This window comes from Urocitellus parryii, chromosome X, assembly GCF_045843805.1.
Source record: "Urocitellus parryii isolate mUroPar1 chromosome X, mUroPar1.hap1, whole genome shotgun sequence".
Lineage (NCBI taxonomy): Eukaryota > Metazoa > Chordata > Mammalia > Rodentia > Sciuridae > Urocitellus > Urocitellus parryii.
Window position 1 is genome coordinate 72,746,747 of NC_135547.1, and position 19,171 is coordinate 72,765,917.

Sequence of the window (19,171 nt, forward strand, 5' to 3'; positions counted from 1 at the left end):
TAACTAGTTGTTCCAAAACAAATTTAGTGAATTATCTCATTCGTTCTTCACTGAATTGGTATTATGTATTACATACAGCATATCTGATTTTGGCTTTTCAGGATTCTTCTTTCAATTTACCTTCACTGGAACAATATCAAACTATTATAATTGTTGTGGCCTAATAATATTTTAAAGAACTTGTAGGGCAATACCTTTTAAAATATTTTTTTTAGTTGTTGATGAACCTTTATTTTATTTATTTTAATGTGGTGCTGAGGATTGAACCCATAGCCTCACACATGCTAGGCAAGTGCTTTATCACTGAGGTACAACTCCAGTCTGGACAATTCTTATTATTCTTCTTTCCCCAAATATCTTTCCCCAGCTGGATAGGAGTTTGTGTTCTGTGCATTAATTTTTCAGTCACTTGGACTATATCATGTCAGATAGGACCTTTTAGAACTACCTTGGAGCAGACCAAGATCCCACTTGCACAATTCTTTGTCACCTGAATAGAAATGAGGTCCATTAACTTCCTAGACAAAGAACAAAGATGCCTGCTACATTCAGACTGCATTGTGTTCAGAATGTGTTCATCCACCACATGTCTCTATTGAATGCCATTTCGAGGTTTGTGCTGGCTCTACCACCAACTTGTTGTGGTTTGGTACCTTGCAATACTTTGTGTCCATTTCATAATGGAGGAATTAAGCATAACATTGGGGCATTTTACTATAAAGCTTGTAAGCGTTTTTTTTTTTTTTTTACAACTCAGAGATTCTTTGTTTCTAATTAGGCCCAATGAGTTAGAGTTACAAGGATGCGTATAATTTGCTTCCTGGAAGGAAGAGTCTTAAGAGTCCACAGTTATAGTAGGTTGAAATATAATTCAAGAAAGTAGGGGCAGGCATTATGTAAGGATGCTACAGAAGGGGATTGTTTTAGTCAACATTCACTTCTGTGACCAAAACACATGAACAATTTTAAGGAGGAAAATTTATTTGAGGGCTCATGGTTTAGAGGTCTCAGTCAATAGATGATTACTATACTCAGTGCCTGAGGTAAGGGAGAACATCATAGCAGAAGAGTGTGGAGGAAGAAAGAAGCTCATAAGATGGTACCAAGAAGTGGAGAAGAGAGAGTTCTGCTCATCAAGGGCAAAATACATATACCCCAAAGGCAAGTCCCCAATGATCCTCCTCCTCCAGCCACACTCTACCTACCTACAGTTACCACCCAGTTAATCCCTATCAAGACATTAATGCACTGATTAGGTTGAGGCTCTCAAAACACCATCATTTCAAGTCTGAACATCTTTTATTATTTTACACATGAATTTTGGTGGATTCTTCATATCTAAACCATAACAGGGATTCAAGTCTGATGTAAAAGTATGGGTGTGGTGTGCCCAATAGTGTTTAAAATTCTTTCTAATCTTTTGGGTTCATAATTTTGTGGATTGTGATTTGGATCAAACTAAGGATATAATGTCAGGCTAGAGAATATCCCTGATGAACATAGATGAAGTAAATTCTTTTTTAAAAATATTTTTTAAATATGTTGATGGAGCTTTCTTTTATTCATTTATTTATATACAGTGCTGAGAATTGAACATAGTGCTTTACACATGCCAGGCATATGCTCTACCAATGAGCCACAACCCTAGCCCCTGAAAAAAATTCTTAACAAAATGCTACCAAACCAAATTCAACAGCACATTAAAAGAGTCATTAACCATGACTAAGTGGAATTTGTTCCTTGGATGCAAGGATGGTTCAACATATGCAAATCAATAACATAACACATCACATCAACAGAATGATCAATCTCAGTAAAGGCCAAAAAAATCATGTGACAAGACTCAACATTTTTTTTTTCATGAGAAAACTCTCATCAAGTTAGGTATGGGAGCAATGAGATTCAATCCAAAATAAAGGTCATATATGACAAGCCCATAGTTTGCATCATTAATATCAGCAATGAGACAAAGATGCTCATGCTCACTACTTCTAGTCAATATAATATTGGATGTCCTAGTCAATTTCATCTTAATGATTCTTCTTTTCTTTATCACAGAACAGGATGTATAATCATCCTACAATACTTACTTTTTACTAGATTAGTAGTAAGCTTTGGAAATAAATCAAATGGGAAGAATTCTATTATTAAGAACCCTGAAAGCTTCAGCCAAATACATAGAAAATATATAAATAACAGGTAGGAAGTAATAGAAACTCAGGGATTTTACATTGGTTCTGCCATCATTGGTGAAGTGATTATTCAATAGGAGAAGTGGGTTGAAAGGAACCTTGAGTAGTTGTCAGCCTCATCCCTTGTCTCTCTCCTATCCCAACAGTGCACTTGAGTTAGGGTCTAATTTGCAGAACTTCCAGATAAGGGATACCTTTCATAACTACCTTTGCAATCTTCAACCACTTTGTCACTATTAAATGTCATTTCAAAAATTAGATTCATTATTATGCTTCAAAAGGAATATGTAACATGTGTGCAGCTGTATGTTTTAATGTGTTATATACTGTTACATAATCAAACATATATGTATGTATTCACATATATTTCAGGAACACAGTTTGCATATGTGTATATTCACATTCACACAGGTGTGCATTTGCATATGCATGAATAAAGATTTGTGCAAAATATGTTTTTTTTAATATTTATTTTTTTAGTTTTTTTTTAGGTGGACACAACATCTTTGTTTTATTTTTATATGGTGCTGAGGATCGAACCCTGTGCCCCGTGCGTGCCAGGCAAGCACGCTACCGCTTGAGCCACATCCCCAGCCCCAAAATATGTTGCTTATGTGTATCATTGCATATGGCTTGCAATGTCAGTGCCTCTTTATAGCACCTTGAAGCACTTAGGAAAACAAAGAGTAGAGACCAGATGACTCTATATGTGAGCTATAATGTTACAGTCAGTTATTATCCTAAAAGAACAGATTGAAGAGAGAAGAGACCATTATTTTGAATAATTTCTTGCTTACATGTAATACTCAAGCCCTTCAGGTGAAAGACTGCAAATATATTATAGATGAAATTCAGTCATCCTTCAAGACTCCTGACCTAGTTTATATTTTAATAATTTTCCAGTTCAACCCATTTCATATTATCAGTGGGGAACAGAGAGGGAAAAGTACTTGTCCAAGGCCATTTGGTGAGTTAATGATAAGGATGATTAAAGATCTAGATCTTGTGACTTCTCACCCATTGTTCTAATCTGGGTTGAATATTTTTATCCAGCAAATGTTTTCTTCTGTTACTTCAGCACGAATACCATGCCTGGCATGTATAAATACTCTGTGAATGTGAAATTAATATGCAATTTCTTTGAACTGGGCATTGCACTTATTCATAGGTAAATCAAAAATAATGTCTATATTTTAGGTCACCTTGTTTCAAGTCAAGAGGCATCCTTGGAAAAATTATGATCCAGAGGTAAAAAAAAAATGGTCTGAGTTTCTAATTGAACAAACCCAGATTCATTTTTTTCCAACTGGAACCTGCTTCATTCCTAAGGTTGGGTGATCTTCTTTCAGAAGTAGAATCTAAAACTCCTCCTGAAGTGTTATTCCATGCTCCTTGAAAACTGCAGTATAGGAACTAGTATTTTCTTTTGGAAGAATAAATTTCTCAAAGAAGTCAAGTTCTCCTAACTTGAACTTATTTCAGTAATCATTGTGATGAGCTACTTTGGAGAAACATAGCAGCACCAGTACTGTGAGAGTGTCCCACTTCAAGCACACCACAGCACTGGAACTGAAACTACTGGAATTGGATACAGGGCCTGCTTTCTAGGAGCTGACACCCAAAGATTGAATGGCACTCATCCTTTCTGTGAACATATTGTAGTCCTCAGTTTTCAGCAGGGAAAAAAATGCTATTAGCAAATTATGTACTCTGTTTGTACAAATAAAATCCCTTGGTACAACAGTTAGAGTACTGTCTTGTTTGATAAATTTATGAATGCATATAACATAATTTGCTCCATTTCATTCTCCAGCACTTCCCCTTTTCCTCCTGTCCTCCCTCTCCCTGATCCATTTCAGTCTACTATGTATAAATATAATGCACTGATTGCACACATAAAAAGAGAATATCAGAAAATTTACTATGAACCTTAAACTTTGCAAACTTTGACTTGGTAATTCACCTTATATAAGAATTTATACTTAAGAAATGTACTAAAGAAATGTGCACAGATATGTACAATAATTTTCTCACAATATTATTTGTAAAGTAACTAATATTGCTTTAGCAATAAAAACATGTTCTTGAGAAAATGAGGTTAGGAAATGAAGAAAATGAGAAAAATAAAATAGAAATAGTAGAAACACAGGGGAAAGAGTACTGACTTAGAGGTCTTAGTTTCCTCACCTACTAAATAAAGGTAATGATAATATTTACCCCAAAGTGCTGCTGAGATTATTTATTTTATTAACATAGGCAAAACTCCTCACATAGACATAGTTTCTGCTATGTGCCCAATGTAGCAAAAATTTCTTCTTTCAGGGACCTCTGATTCATGTGCTGCTTCAGCAAGTCACTTCCTCAAAACTCATCCTTGGAATGAAACGGTTGTATGGGTGTGATTTTTAACGGTACCTTTAAGCTCTGTGGCCTGGGGAATAGAAGAATTTTTCATGTTTCAGAGTAGCTGAGAATATATTTTTGACAGAGGGAGGAGGGAAAGAAGAAGGAAAAGAAAGAAACAAGAAAAATTTTTTTTTCAAAAGGAGAAAGAATTCTTTATAATTATAATGCTAACTTCAGGTTCTAACAAGTGGCCCTTAAAAGCACTATTTTGCTGATCTGGTTACTACTAAATCTGCTACATAAAATAACCTACTCTAATAGATATATTTCAGCACCTTATCTGCACACTTTAGGCTTAGTGAAGGGAAAAGAAAGATGAGCTGTACCTAAATTTATGTTTGGCTATGTTTTCCTTTCCTACTATCAAGTAACAATCACTGTTTAGTTTTTCTTCCTTTTTACTACCACAAATACTACTTCTTTACCCAAAGAAGCTTCTTTAAAATTCCATTCTATTCAGTAAACCAAAGCACAGCAAAAAATATGAGGAAAAATTAACTTTTCTTCCTCAAAGAAAGGGTGTTGTAAAGGGATGCACAGGCTTAGTGCTTTGGAACTGGGAAGTTCTGCAGGTTTCAGAGTAGCCAAAGATGTATTTTTGTTTATCTCTACTGATAACTATTGAATACACAGAAAGAGAAATGCACAGGGATATTCAGTCCATCCATGTTGGTCAGATGTCTGCTATGTGCCAGGCTTGTTCTGGAGGCAAAGAAACTAAGTATTGAACAAAGTAGATGTTTTTGAGTGAACTACCAAATCTTTGAGTAACTATTATCTCAAGTATCTCTGAGACTCTCTTTCTCCTCTAGATAATATAGACAGTAAGGATCCTTGTTGGGTTCTTATGTTGACTTCAGAGGACTTCCTTTTGCTTGCTGTGATTCACTACACAAAGAGTGGACTTGAACTGTTATATTTTTATAATGTGCAAGATTGGGAGTATGAACATGAGCAATTTAAAAACAGGAATCCCATGGAGTTCTATTTTATGGAAGTTTTACCTGTACTGGCATTACAAACAATAAGTGTCTTATTAACTCAACTATGATTCCATGAATGATTACAGGTGTCAATGGGAGGAAATGTTGGTTGAACCATGGTAAACGAATGATCATTTCCTTATGGGCACTCCTGGCTTTTTATTAAAGATTGAGAATCTCATTTTAAAAACCATTGGGTAGTACTAATAATGTAAGTATCAACAGGTCCTGTATTATTTCACTCCACAAAATAATACCTATGAAAACCAAATAGTATAGCACCAAATTAAACCTGCCTATTTTTAGTTGTTAAATTCTGTGTGATCAGATTGTTTGGGACCATTGTTCACTTCTCTTCTTAGGTAGTATATATCTCCATGCCTTTTTTACCTAGAAAATACTTGCTGTATTTCCTTAACATATATGCTATTCTTGTATTTGTTCTCCCAGGAAAACAGAAATACTTGTGTGCCAGCAGAAATGATTGCACCATTGATAAATTTCGAAGGAAAAATTGTCCATCTTGTCGTCTCCGGAAATGCTATGAAGCAGGGATGACTCTGGGAGGTATGATTCTTTTTGTCCTCTTTCTGTTTTCCTTCTCCCACCCTATCCCTCCTTCACTCCCTAGTTCTCTTTCTAAATTAGACTTTCTTCTTTGATGCTTCCAAGAGGAACAGCCATGTTCTAGATGCAGGCTGACCTTTTCATATCCAATGTGGCCATCAGCCAGCTAGTGCCTACTTTACCTTTAACCACTCCACTCCCTACTCTGGAATACAGCATAGAAGAAGGAGGTGTGAAGCAGTGATCAGAGGCCAACAGTAGATGAGTGAAGATGAACTTGACTGGGCAGAGTTCCCAGGGGATATAATGGTACTAGCCTGATGCTGTTCAATGGTAGTGAGGACAAGGGAACTAAGGAATCCAGAATAGTCACAGGTGCAGGATGACCCAGGCACATACTGGCCTTGAACACCCAGGAATATCCCTCAGCTAATTGCTGCTGCCTATGTTATAGAGCCAGCCACCTGGAATGAGAAGCTGCTTCCCTTTGGAGCCTGTGACTAGGCTGCCAAATGAGCCAATTTCCTATCATAGCCTTTTAATCATTTCCTTTTATTTATAAATCTATTGATCATTTCCAAAAATATTTTTCTGTAGTGCAGTAGCTTGAGAGAAGGAAGATACAGCTCTTTTGAGTGTGACCCTCTAGCATAGGCTCTCTGTCCCCTGAGCCTGTGTCTACCATGGGCACTGTCACTATTCCAGAATGGCTCAACACCACTTAAATGACACTTTTCCCCTCTCCAAATTCTCCATTTCTTCATGTTTACATCTGCCCAATGCCAGGGTCCTCCCTGCTGCCTGCTGTTCTCCAAAAGATGCATCTTTCTTAAGAAAAGCAAGCTCATTAGTCTACTTTGATTTAGAAATGCAGCTCAAAGAAAGGCAAGCTTATTTCTGAGTGCCCAAAAGTACAGCCTCATACCTGATTATTCATTATCAGCTTGGAAAACCCAAGTGCCTGGATTCCCGCCTTCCCTCCTTCCCTCACAAGGCTAATTTAGAGCAATTGTCCTTCTCTGGCTTTCTGTGAGGTGCTTAATGCCTTGTCTGTCAATGTGCACATTTTTAAACACCAACTTGTTTTCTACCTCTGGAGCAGGGCCATGTGTAGTTCTTCATTTAGATAACTATATCCTTCCCACCCCACATCCAGTAGTATTCTTTAAGCCAACAAAAGTATCTCAAACAAATTGACCCAGGCTCCACCTCAGGCAGTTTCAGCAGAAGCTTCTTAAGTAACATCTAGTACTCCCAGCCATGAAAGGCAGATGCCCTGCGAATGGCTTTCTAGACAGCCACATCAGATAAAACTCAAATATTAAACCAACCTTGTTTTTGTTTGCTTGGTGTTTGCCAATGAAACCCTGAATTTGTGATATGCAGTGGGGAGGAAGACACAGGACTAGGGTGCTGAGTGCAGAGGGAAAGCCATGGAAGGTGACCAAGGAATCAGAAAAAGAATGCTTTGTTGTTTTTTTTTTTTTTCATATGAATGTTGCAAGTCCGGGGCAAAGATTCTGATACACTCAACCCTCAATTATGTGGCTTTCTGAGAATTATGTCTAAGACATATGGACTTCCAGGTAGAGAGACCTGTGGCTTGCCATCTACTAATAGGAATTGCAAACCTATGCTGATTCAGGTCAAAAGTCCTCATTACATGCAGGCTCAAATCTTAAGACATAACAGTACATCTTAGCCAATATCCTCCATCATAAGAGAGTCTTGTGGCTTGATTTCAGTGAACCATTTTGAAAAAGAGCCTGTGTATAACATATAATTTCATATACTCTAAAGCAGTCATATATTAGTTGATAAATTATTTTATTGGAGAGTGGTACAGTAAGTTTTCAGATTGGTTTGTTGGGTAGAGTGCTCAAATTTGAATGGGTGTGGTCAACACATGAAGACAAACTGAGAAGTGCTGTGGCTGGATTCCATTTTAGTTCCATTCCCATGATATTTACTTAGTTGTCTGTTGTGTGTAAAGCATAATACTAGGCATTAGAACTTAAGACTGGCAAACTTCATTCAACACCCACATGCTACAAGGATATTTGATGTGTAAATGGCCTTGCCTTTGGAGTCAAACAAACCTAGGTTAAAAGCCCAGCTCCATTATTTACTGTGTGCCCCCTCTGAGCCTCAATGTCCTCATCTGTAATTTAGAGATGCCATCCTCACTGTTACAGTGAGTAGAGATGACGTGAATGTGAACATTATCGATAAATGACAAAGGGCTAGACAAATGTGAGGGTTATTATGACAGTTAAGTCACTAGTAATTTAGCTGGGAAGGCTGTTCATAGCACTTCTAAGTGACTTTTATCCTGAGTGATTTGGCATGCCCTCTAACATGTAATAGCTCTACAGACAGAGAATCACCAGAAAGCACTCTTGGTCACCTAAAACTAAAAAAGTACTATCAAGATCCTGTTTGGAAGCTTATTTTAGTAATTAAGAAAATTATATGCTATGCTCAAGTACCATGTCAGTAAAAATCCAACTGTTTGCCTTTTTAAACCACCGTTTGAAATAACAAAATTTTGCATTTTGCTGAACATATCCGCTGCCTTCCTCCCTTAATTTCCGCCTCCCCAAATTTACTGTTAACCTACAAATTCAGCCCACACCACACCTGTACTCAAACAATGGAGAAAAGAAAAGCATCAATACAGAGTGGCCCTTGTGAATAACAATAGACTTCTATATTCATAAGATTTTGGTTTAGCATAGACATTTTGATCACTTTGAAGTATTCATATAATTTCAGTCAAATCAAAATGATGTATTTTCCAAAGTGTCAACTAAGAATGAGTCCCTTCTCTCTTCTGAGGGTCATTATAAAATTGGAATAGTGGGTTTCATCGAGGACATTTCTGGTGCTAGTAATTTTGGATTTTCTGTCTAAATCCATACAGGAAGGATTTTAAAATTACCAGCCAGCTACTTCTTGGATTGTCTACCCACTGTTCCCAGAAGTATGAGTGCATTGACTTGTATAGTAATTTGAGCTATCCCTGTTCACAACTACATCAGAAACATTATGTGTCTAAATGTAGACTGGATGGATAGATTATTGAGGGAGTGGAGGGTAGAAGGGCTGTCTCTGTATCTTAGAGAAGCTGGCACTGCAGCTGATGGCTGCTTGGACTCAAGGTCTCAAGACATCTAATCTGGCTTTCTCTATAGTGTTCCATTGACTGGTGATGGGAGCTTTGAATTCATAGATGTTTGTTCCTTTTGCTTCTAAGCCTACATGCCTGTCCTTGCTTTGTCTCTTAGCAGTTATTTCTTGATATTTCTGAAAGGATACTGTGGCTTTTTGTATTCTTAGGATGATTCCCTTAAAGAACACCTGCAGGCTCTCAATGCCCATCCACTACAGGCCTTTCTTTATACCTGGTTCATTCCTTGCTACTTTTTGAAAACCACATATTATTAATTGCTTCAAAAATTTAAATACTTTATCTACTTTTCACTTAAGAAAACACTTATAAATATAACTGTCCATATATAGACCTTCCCTCCAGTGAATTAACTGTGGCTTTTCATAGTCCATATTTAGAATAAATACCCAGCTCTCTCTCACTTTTCTCAGTACTTCCCAAGGATACACTCTCAGTCTCCAAGATGGAATGAGAAAAAAAATTATTGCCCTTCCTGTCATTTTCTCATCTCACCCTTCCTTCTATCCCACTTTCACCCCTCTTTCTTTTTGAAACATTATTTTTGTGTTTTGCAACTCTTGAGTTGTCAGCTTTTAGTAAATAGCATTGACTTCTCTTTATACCTTCTCCTGGACCATGGAAGGTTGTAGGCCTTTCACAAATTTCAGATGGCAACCAAACTCCAGAAGATAAGAGGGAACATGGATCCCCAGAGCATGTGAAATTCTGAGGTGTGCAGCATGTCCTTCAAAGGTTGAGAAGTCTCTTTCCTACTAGGAGACTGAATTATTCATCTAAGAATCAAATATATCTGCAGGTTTTAACAGTCTTTATGAATTCTCTGTTTGGGAGGATGGCCCAGGGACCCCCTGGAAATGGTCTGATTTCATCATGGACGATATGAATATCCTTGGTTTCCAGTGTTGAAGACAGTCCTGATGCAAGCTGTCTCCTTATTCTCCCTGTGCAAGAGAAATCCAGAATTGCTACTTCCATATCATGTTTCCTGGATGCAAGAGAGTGATTCCAATGCTGAAATACCATTCATGGCATGATTCTTCACATCATTTATTCATCCATCCGTCCATCCTTCCAACCAGACAAAAAAAAAAACTAGTGTTTTACACCTTTCTATCCACTCATTTACATGTGCATTAATTTTAAAAGTATTTATTGAGTACCAGTTATGTACCAGACACTGTGCTAGGCTTTTGAAGAAAGTAAAACTTGAACAGAACATGATCCTTGCTTTGAAAAGTTAAATAAAGGGAGACAATGATAATCAATACACCTTGGCTGTAAAGGATAAGTAGGAAATTATTGGGAATAAGTTTAGTGAGAGAGAAGGGAAAGGACATTAAAGAATAAGAGCAGAGTTTGAATAAAGGCACAGAGACATGATAAAATGCATTGAGGAACTGAGGAACAGCCAGTAGTTTAATTTGGCAAGAAATGGGGAAATGGGGAAGGAATGCTGTAATCACATTGAAAATGAACTTGATTATTATGCCTAGAGGGTTGACTTCAGGCAGTTGCAGATTTATGACCATAAGACAGGCATGGCCACTTGTCATATTGCTTATTTGTATGTGTGATTTTTTTAAAGGAATTAATGGCAGCATGAATCCTATTCTAGTGTGGGCTTAAGTTTTAGAAATGGAGTCAATTAGGCTATGTAGAGAGAAATATCTAGCATCAAATTTTGTTAAACACATTGGATTGGTACCTGGTTCTAGTAGTTTGTGCTTTGGATGATACCTACAAGGACTGACCATATACATGAGGAATAACTTGTCTAAACCAAGGCTTGTATAAGGGGAAATATGGCATACCCCCCCCAAATTGCCTTTGTCTAGGCCTGCAGTTCTTCGTATAGGTTCTAAGAAAACTTTCCATGGCATACTGTATGAAAAATTATTTCCTTGACCAAATAAGTGAAGGAAACATATATTATAGTCTTCTTGGGAAGATTTAGATTGTATATTAGCATATAACAGGCCCTGATGTGCACTGCAGTAAAGTTACCTGATGAGCTTGATAACTCAGGATTCTTAAAATTAATTCAACCAGAGCACCCTTTTTTTTCACATAACATCTGTTAATATCCTACAAAAACACTGTTTGCTAGGCTACATTTTATATTTTAGAAAACATACATACAGATAAGGACTCTGTGCTTAGGCAGACAGTATGCCTAGCTTAGTTCATCTATTTTACAGATGTCATTGCTCACCAGGAGACACAGTCAAGAATGTGTTAATGATCAAGAGCAGACCATACTCAGCATATTTAAGTAATATGCATCAGTGGCTACTAAATCTACTAAAGTATACCATGTCAGGTCTGTAGCATTGATGTCACACACAAAAGATAAGATGCAAAAGCCAAAGTGTAGCTATTGCCCAAGTCATGTAATGGTTGCAGGTACATAATCCTGACTCAAAAGTGTGCTAGATAAATTATTTCTAAGAAATACAATGTTTCAGCATCACACAAAGTGATCACTAAATATTTTGGTTATCTGAACGTTCTGTTCTAGACTTTACCAGTTCTATTGTACACAGTCAGATCAGCATCCCCACATCTACCCAGAACCCCAACATGGTGCTACTACATAATTTCATCACTAAAGTAGGAGGCCTAGAAACCATCCAATGATCAAATACCCTATACCTCCTGTTAGGCAACAAAGTGTCAGAAAGAATTAGCAATGTGAAACTCAGTTACTGGGAGTTCCCTTCTCCTTTAACTCTCTAGACTAGAGTCCTAAAGGTTTTCAGGCTGGAGATAGAAGCAGTAAGTCAATTCTAAGAATTGCTGCTTCCTACACATAATTCTCAGATACTTGAGTGCTCTATATAACTAAGGCAGGCAGAGAGGGGTAAATTGCCCTATGAATTTTGGCATCAACATGCACAACGTATGACTGAGCACTCATAACCTCTGGGGTTCTTTCTTGTTTTTAAAACAAGATCTTGTGGTGTAGTGAAAATAACATGATTGACTCAGATAAAGGCAAACCTTGTTTGTAGTCCTGACTCTGCCACTTAACTGTCTTCATGACCTTGGGCAAATCCTCAGATGTTTCTGAGCATCAGTTTCCTCAGTTGTACTGTAGGAATAATAAAATCTTTCCTAAAGAATTATTATAAATGCATTAAAATGGTACATATTAGGCATACAATAAATACGATTGTACCCCTGACTCTTGTTTTGGATGAGATACACAATTTTCCTTGTATTCTTGAGCACAACTGCAAAATCTTTTCTTTCTATGCTCTTACAGTATGTCTTTTGGTTCTTCTTCTTGGTTCTTTGAACTCTGAATAACTCTTGAAACAACCCTTGATTACATAGTATATATTGCCACCCTCAGCTGGCCATATACATATTTGGTGACACTTTGGTGGGGGGGGGCGAGATATATATCTAATTGTGGTTCTCAAAGAAACTTCTATATGGAGAAACTATATCTCTTCATTCCACCAAAACAAATTATGTGGGACAGTATATATATATATATATATATATATATATATATATATATATATATATATTATACTCTGTCTCTGAGCATTTGCTTTTAGAGAACTATGGTTAGAGGTATTTTTTTTCTAATCATCAAAATTGATGATGCCCCATATCTAATACTCAAATGAGTATCTCGCTTATAAAATTTCTACTTAAAATCTTTGATTTTTTAAAGTGCAATAGCAGTAGAGATTTTATTGTTGTTTACTTTAGCTATTAGTACTAAAAAATCCCTCAGTTGGTCTTGAGAGAGTAAAATGATGTCATATGCAATATTTTCAAAGCTTGTAGTCAGAAAACTAAAGATTACATAGCACACAATAGGACATGTACACACACATACAAAGGCAAGTATTTTCCAAATATAACAATTCAGGGAAAAAAGGTGGGTTTTTTGTTTGTTTGTTTGTTTTTGATTTTTTTGGGGGGGTTTGGTTTTTTTTTTTTTGCTGATAACATAACTTGTTGTTTGAAAATGTTCTATTTTTGTTTTAATGAGTGCCAACTCTTGTTATACATTGTAGGATTTAGTCCTTAAGATCACAAAAGTTTAAAGTATTTTCTCCTTGTGCTTAACTCATTCAAAGACAGTTTACCAGAGAAAGATGTTTTTTTGGAGACTTTTGGACATCTTTGGAGATCATGTTCCTTAGAGGTACAACTAAGGGGGAAAGTAAAGGGACACTCAGAAATCAATAGAAACTTCAGATTATCTTTATTGGTAATATCTATAGAGATAACAGATATCTAGGAAGTTAACTGAAAATGGTATCACTACCCTAATTCATCTCTGTTGGAATCAAATTTTGTTCTTCTTATACAAGTTAACCTGTGCTAAACTATTTTAAATCTCTAAACCCAGGCATATAAATGTTTTCTTTTCCCCAATACCCTATTGGATGCATGCTTCTGTGGCTGAAGTGAGAATCATCGAGGAAATTTTAGCCTTCTGGTAGTCAGCAGTTAAAACAATGTAAACATGAAGCACCAATAGAAAACTTGGGCTGATATCCCCAGCTTTTTAAAATTTTATTTAGAGACAGGGTCTCACTGAGTTGCTTAGGGCCTTCTACATTGCTAAGACTGGCTTTGAACTTACAATCCTCCCATTGCAGCCTCCTGCCATTGGAATTATAGGCGTGTGCAACCATACCAGTGAAAATATGGATCTTGACCAAAATGTAAGGTCACCGGTTCAAGCCTGCACAGTGAAGTGTCATTTTGGTCACAGTGACACCAAAAGAGACTGAGGACTCCTCCCCAGGATGGAAAATAAAATACAGAAACTTTGATTAGGCAGACAGACATTAATTTGAAACATTTCCATTTCTAGGCTAAGAATGCTGAAGGTATTGTGAGATTATTTGGCTGCTGCAAGAAATTCAGAAGACCACCAATAAGGAATCTGTGTTGGTCTCTGAGTGGCTATAATGAAACTGTTTAATTATACCTCTCTTCCCTTCCCCACTTCCAAAATAAGTTCTTGCCCACTATGTGCAGAGAAGTATACACACACACACACACACACACACACACAAACATATATAATATTTTTTCCTTTGGTCACTAATGCAGAAAAGAAGATAAAATCTAGAGGTAAACAATTTTCCATTTTCCCATCTCACCTCTATTTTACAAGTAGGTAGGAAATGAAATGGAAGACCCCTTCCAAAATGACAATCACCCTCTCACCCTAACTTTTCATGCTGCCTCCAGTGTCAGAGTACCTGACTTACACAACTAATAATGGAGCCTATTTGGTGCAAGTTCATCTTTAAGCTGCTACGCTCAACAGTATCTCTCTTTCATATTAGAAAAATTCCGAGTTGGCAATTGCAAGCATCTCAGAACGGCCCGACACTGAAGAAAGGCGGTCCTGTCTCATTCAAAATGAGGGCTCTGGAGGGCTCTAGTGGATATCCTGGAAAAGTCTGGAGTCTGAAGCTTAGGAGCTTAGGAGTTGGAGTCTTCAATACAGACTCTGGCATTGGGGCTGGAGGCTACTCTCTTTGTTGACGATTCCCCCAAATGGGACTGATGTTGTTTCCCTACCTCACAGGGATGTTGTGAGGACTAGCTGAAGAAACAGTAGCAATTATCATTCATATAGTTTTGCATATTATGATTGGGGCTTCCTGTAAAGTAGTGTGGCATTGGCAGCATGTTTGTGGACTGTTCTTGGTCACATGCAATGATGATGGCAGCCAGACACTGCCTCAGATGGACACAGTCTTGTTCACTTGCTTTCCACAGTGTGCTGCTGGAAAAAAACATTGCTGATGTGACTTAAGGTGCTACCTTGGACAAGAAAGCATTGTGCCTATCGCTGAGGCTCCTGTGGCCATCTTTGCTAGTTTCTCAGGCAATTTGTAGGGTTTTCCCTTCACATCTATTCTTCCAGACTCCTGCCAAGAACCTAGCTCTTAGCCTCAGGCCCCATCAGTGAGCTAAAGGTAGTAGCTAATCCACAAATGTTCAGTATACAAGGACCAAATTTCTGCTTCTGGAGAGGATTCCAGACAGCCTCTCCCTTAAAATCAAGAGAAGACTGGAGTCGGATAGTTTTTTCCATCTTCCTAAAATCAAGGCAACCCTTTACCTGACACTTAGGAGCTTAGGAGTTGGAGTCTTTACAGGAGTTCACACACTTGAACCTCTCAAGGAGGTAGATAGCAATGTCTGAGAAGCAGTACCTACTTCTCTTGTCCCCTCTTAAAATTAGGACTGTGGTGGAAAGTGGATCTGAATTTCCCTCTATATTCTGGCCTTAGCACTCTCACAATCTCCACTACTCCCATGCTTGCCTCTCCATCACATGTGAGACCTTCCAAGACAGTCTCAAACATTACATTGAGATAAAAGAAGAGGTACTTTGAGTTTATAATATCTTGCTCTTTCTCTGTCCCAGGGCCTCCATATTGAAACCAGTTCCCTTCTGGTGGAGATGGAGTCTTGTGATGCCAGAGGCAGACAAATATGAGAGGCAGAAATACTCTCCCTTCCTTGTCAAGTGCCTGCCCTTCTCATACCCTTCCTTCTCCAGTCTACACACACACACACACACACACACACACACACACACACACACACTTCCCCCTGACTCAGCAACATTCTGGAACAAAGCCAAGGAAGAACTTCAGGAGGGGTGTTTCCCCTTCTTCAGGGCATAATTTTAATCTCCTGGCCAAAAAGAAGTTCCCTAATGTGGATTGAAAGGCTAATGTGGTTTATTTTTTAACTGCTTTCTATTTGTTTGAATGTTGCATATTTCTGCTAGTGAAATTTTCCTTTAATAAAACCATTAATACACCAATGGTATTTTCTTATTTACAACACACTGACAGAATTAATGCTGTTAACATTGGGACATTTTTTCTTTTTCCTTTTTCTTTTTTTTTTTTTCTTTTCCCTCTCATTTGCTTTCCAGGTCATGCTGACCTGTTCAGCATGGGCTGTTTCGCATTTGTTTTTAATGTCAGTTTAAATGTAATTGTAAAAGCATGTATGCTCTAAATTCATGTAGTTACTTTTTCCAGTGGAAAAGCCTGGTATGCAAAAGCATTTCCAGGCTCTGCAATTTCACATGGGCAGGGTTTTGGTAATGACCTTGTGCTCCTCACTCGGGATGGCATCTGGACAGTGAACCCCTTTCTTCTGGCTCAGTAATCAGAGAGAGGAGACTTGGAAATAGTTTCTGCCAGATCCTGTGCTTTGGCAAGGATGTGCAGCATTGCATATCATTCTATCATTAATTACGTTTACTCCTCCATGAACTAAAAACCATTAGACTAAATAGTCCAACATAAACCTTGAAAGATAAAATTTGATATTCTTTCCTCTGGCTATTCTTCTGACCCAGAATTGGGACTGGGAGGAGAATGAGGGTGTGGGGGAATGGCTAAGGAGTCTTCTTGCCAGAGGGAATTTGGCATACACTTATTAATCCCACTTTGTTGCACCCCCTGCTAATCTCTGACTCCATGCCTGCCAAGGACTGGCTCTGTCCCCTGCCTTTTGTCCCCATCCTAGTTCTTCCCCACCCTACTCCAACTGCCACCATTGACCCTTCTCTCCAATAACATGCTACTTAACCAGAGGAAAAACAAAATACCACCCTAGAAGTTAGGATACCTGGTTCTAACTTTTTCTGTGCCAGAATCTAGCTGTGTGGCCTTGATCAGGACATATCTTTGGCCTTGGTCTCTTTATCTAAAAAATAATGTTTGATTTTGAGAGAGCAGGATGGGTTAGCCAAGATCTGGGACATTCAAACTCTTTGGAAATGGAATCTTTTCTTCAAACAAAATCTGACATGGAGACCCCAAATGTAGGTACAGAAAAAAAAGTCCTGTTTCTCTGGTTTCAAAGAACATGGGATATGTAGAGCCACTTGCTCAGACCCACTTTGCCTTCTCTCAGGAGCCCTTACAGGAACTTGTAGGATCCTTCAGGTTCTGCTACTACACCTGATTTGATGTCTGAGGAATCCTTCTGATTTTCTCTTCCATTAGACATCGATCCTGGTGTGTAAACTCTGTTTTTTCAGTTAGCATTTTCAGAAACAAATTCAACTTCTTGGGATAAATGGCATTAAAGTGGCATAATTGGGGCTCAGTAGCCAGCAATAGTGACAACCATCTTTGATTAGAATTTCCTCAGTGCTAAGCATTGTGCACATATTTCTTTCCGAAAGGCACAGTAATCCTGTGAGGTCGATCCTGTTTTTATATTAGGATTCTGAAGCCTGTCAGTTTGGCCCTCAGTCTCTGGCTTGGTGCCAGATAACCAAGACATGAGGCCATATTTCTCATAGTTTGAACACTGGAGAGTTTTCAGAATGTCCTCTAGCTGGGGATCCAATCTTAGAAAAAATAATAGCTTCCCATTGGCATATACTTTCACAGGATTCAGAGCACTTTCACTGGGCTTATCTCATTTTCTCCTAAAAAATAGCCCTTTGCACTAGTCAGGTCAGATTGTCACCATTACATAGGTGAGAAACCTGAGGTATATAAGAAATCAAGTGATTTGTTCAAGGTTGCACATCTACAGAATACTCTGATACTACCACCAAACAATAATAAGCTCTTTATTGCAAATAGAATTTTAAAACTTTAATGTCATTAGTGTATTCTGTATCCTGGAATTTAGTACATTTTTTTTACCATGCTTCAGCCTTGGAAAGTCCTTTTGGTGGTATAGAATCTGCTTTCTAATCTCAGATATCATCACACTGCCCATATTCCTTGAAAAACCTTATGAATCATGTACTGACATTATCCCCATTTTACAAATAAGCTAACTGAGGTTCAGAGGTATTGAGATTTGCCCAGAGTCACAAGGGTGGTCAGTGGCAGAGCCAGTGTTATGACTGAGGCAGTCTGAATCCAGAATCATTGTTCTTAACTACTACCCTTCCTACATTTGTAAGGAAATTAAGGCTAGAAAGGGTAAGGGACATTACTAAAGTTCCTTTGGAGTTCCCTTGGCTCCTGATTTAGTATCCTCTGACTTTCTAATCTAAAACTCATATAGTGAGATCCCCTGACTCTAATCCTAGTAGATAGAAAGATGGCTGGCATGATTTAAGCCAGAGGCCAAAAACTGCCTTTCCTCCAGGCAAAATTCACCTGCAGAATTTTGTTTGTCCAGAACAGTGTTTGTTTAGAAAATTGACTTCAATCACCATCACTGTCACCATACCTTCCTATTTACATTTGACAGACTTTTTAACTCACTTATCTATCTATCTGACTTGTGAAGGTTTTTGAGTTCATGACCCTTATATTTAAGCATTATAATATATAAGCACTTTGCACACACACGTGTTTGCATGTGTTCATATAAGTGAGCCTGGTATGGTTTCATAGAGAATTTTCAGCCTTGCAGCAAGCATGCTTTAAGTTCATTTAGCATTTCAAATTACATTTAAGGTCTGAAGTTAGTTTGGGAGGCATTCAAGAGTTGAAGAAACTCAGCTACTGTTTTTCATTTCATACTGTTACCCTTCCCTCCCCTGCTATATCTGGTATCTGTCAATCCTGCTCTCTTCCCTTTCCCATGGGTGATCTAGGTCACCTACAAGCTGTCCATTCACCCTTACTCTTTAGGAACAGAGATTCTTATGTACTGGACATTCTTTGGCTTTGTTCTCATAAGTGGACTAAGAAATAGGTGGCAACACCTGCATTTTACAAATGAAGAAACTGCATCTTTCAGAAGCTGAACAAAAGCCTCAGAGCTATTACATTAGTGATTGGCAGACCTGGGATTCGAACCCAGGATTGTTGCCTGATTCCAAAGCCTACTCTTTTGTCCTG

The 19,171-nt window shown here is 38.0% G+C and overlaps 1 protein-coding gene across 1 annotated transcript in view; it reads left to right on the plus strand.

Moving 5' to 3' along the window:
* Ar (androgen receptor) overlaps window positions 1–19,171 on the plus strand; it is a 172,126-nt gene that overhangs the window by 129,812 nt on the left and 23,143 nt on the right. Inside the window, exon 3 of the mRNA XM_026399979.2 lies at window positions 6,032–6,148. Within this exon, the coding sequence (XP_026255764.1) occupies window positions 6,032–6,148 (117 nt within the window). The remainder of the gene's footprint in view (window positions 1–6,031; window positions 6,149–19,171) is intronic.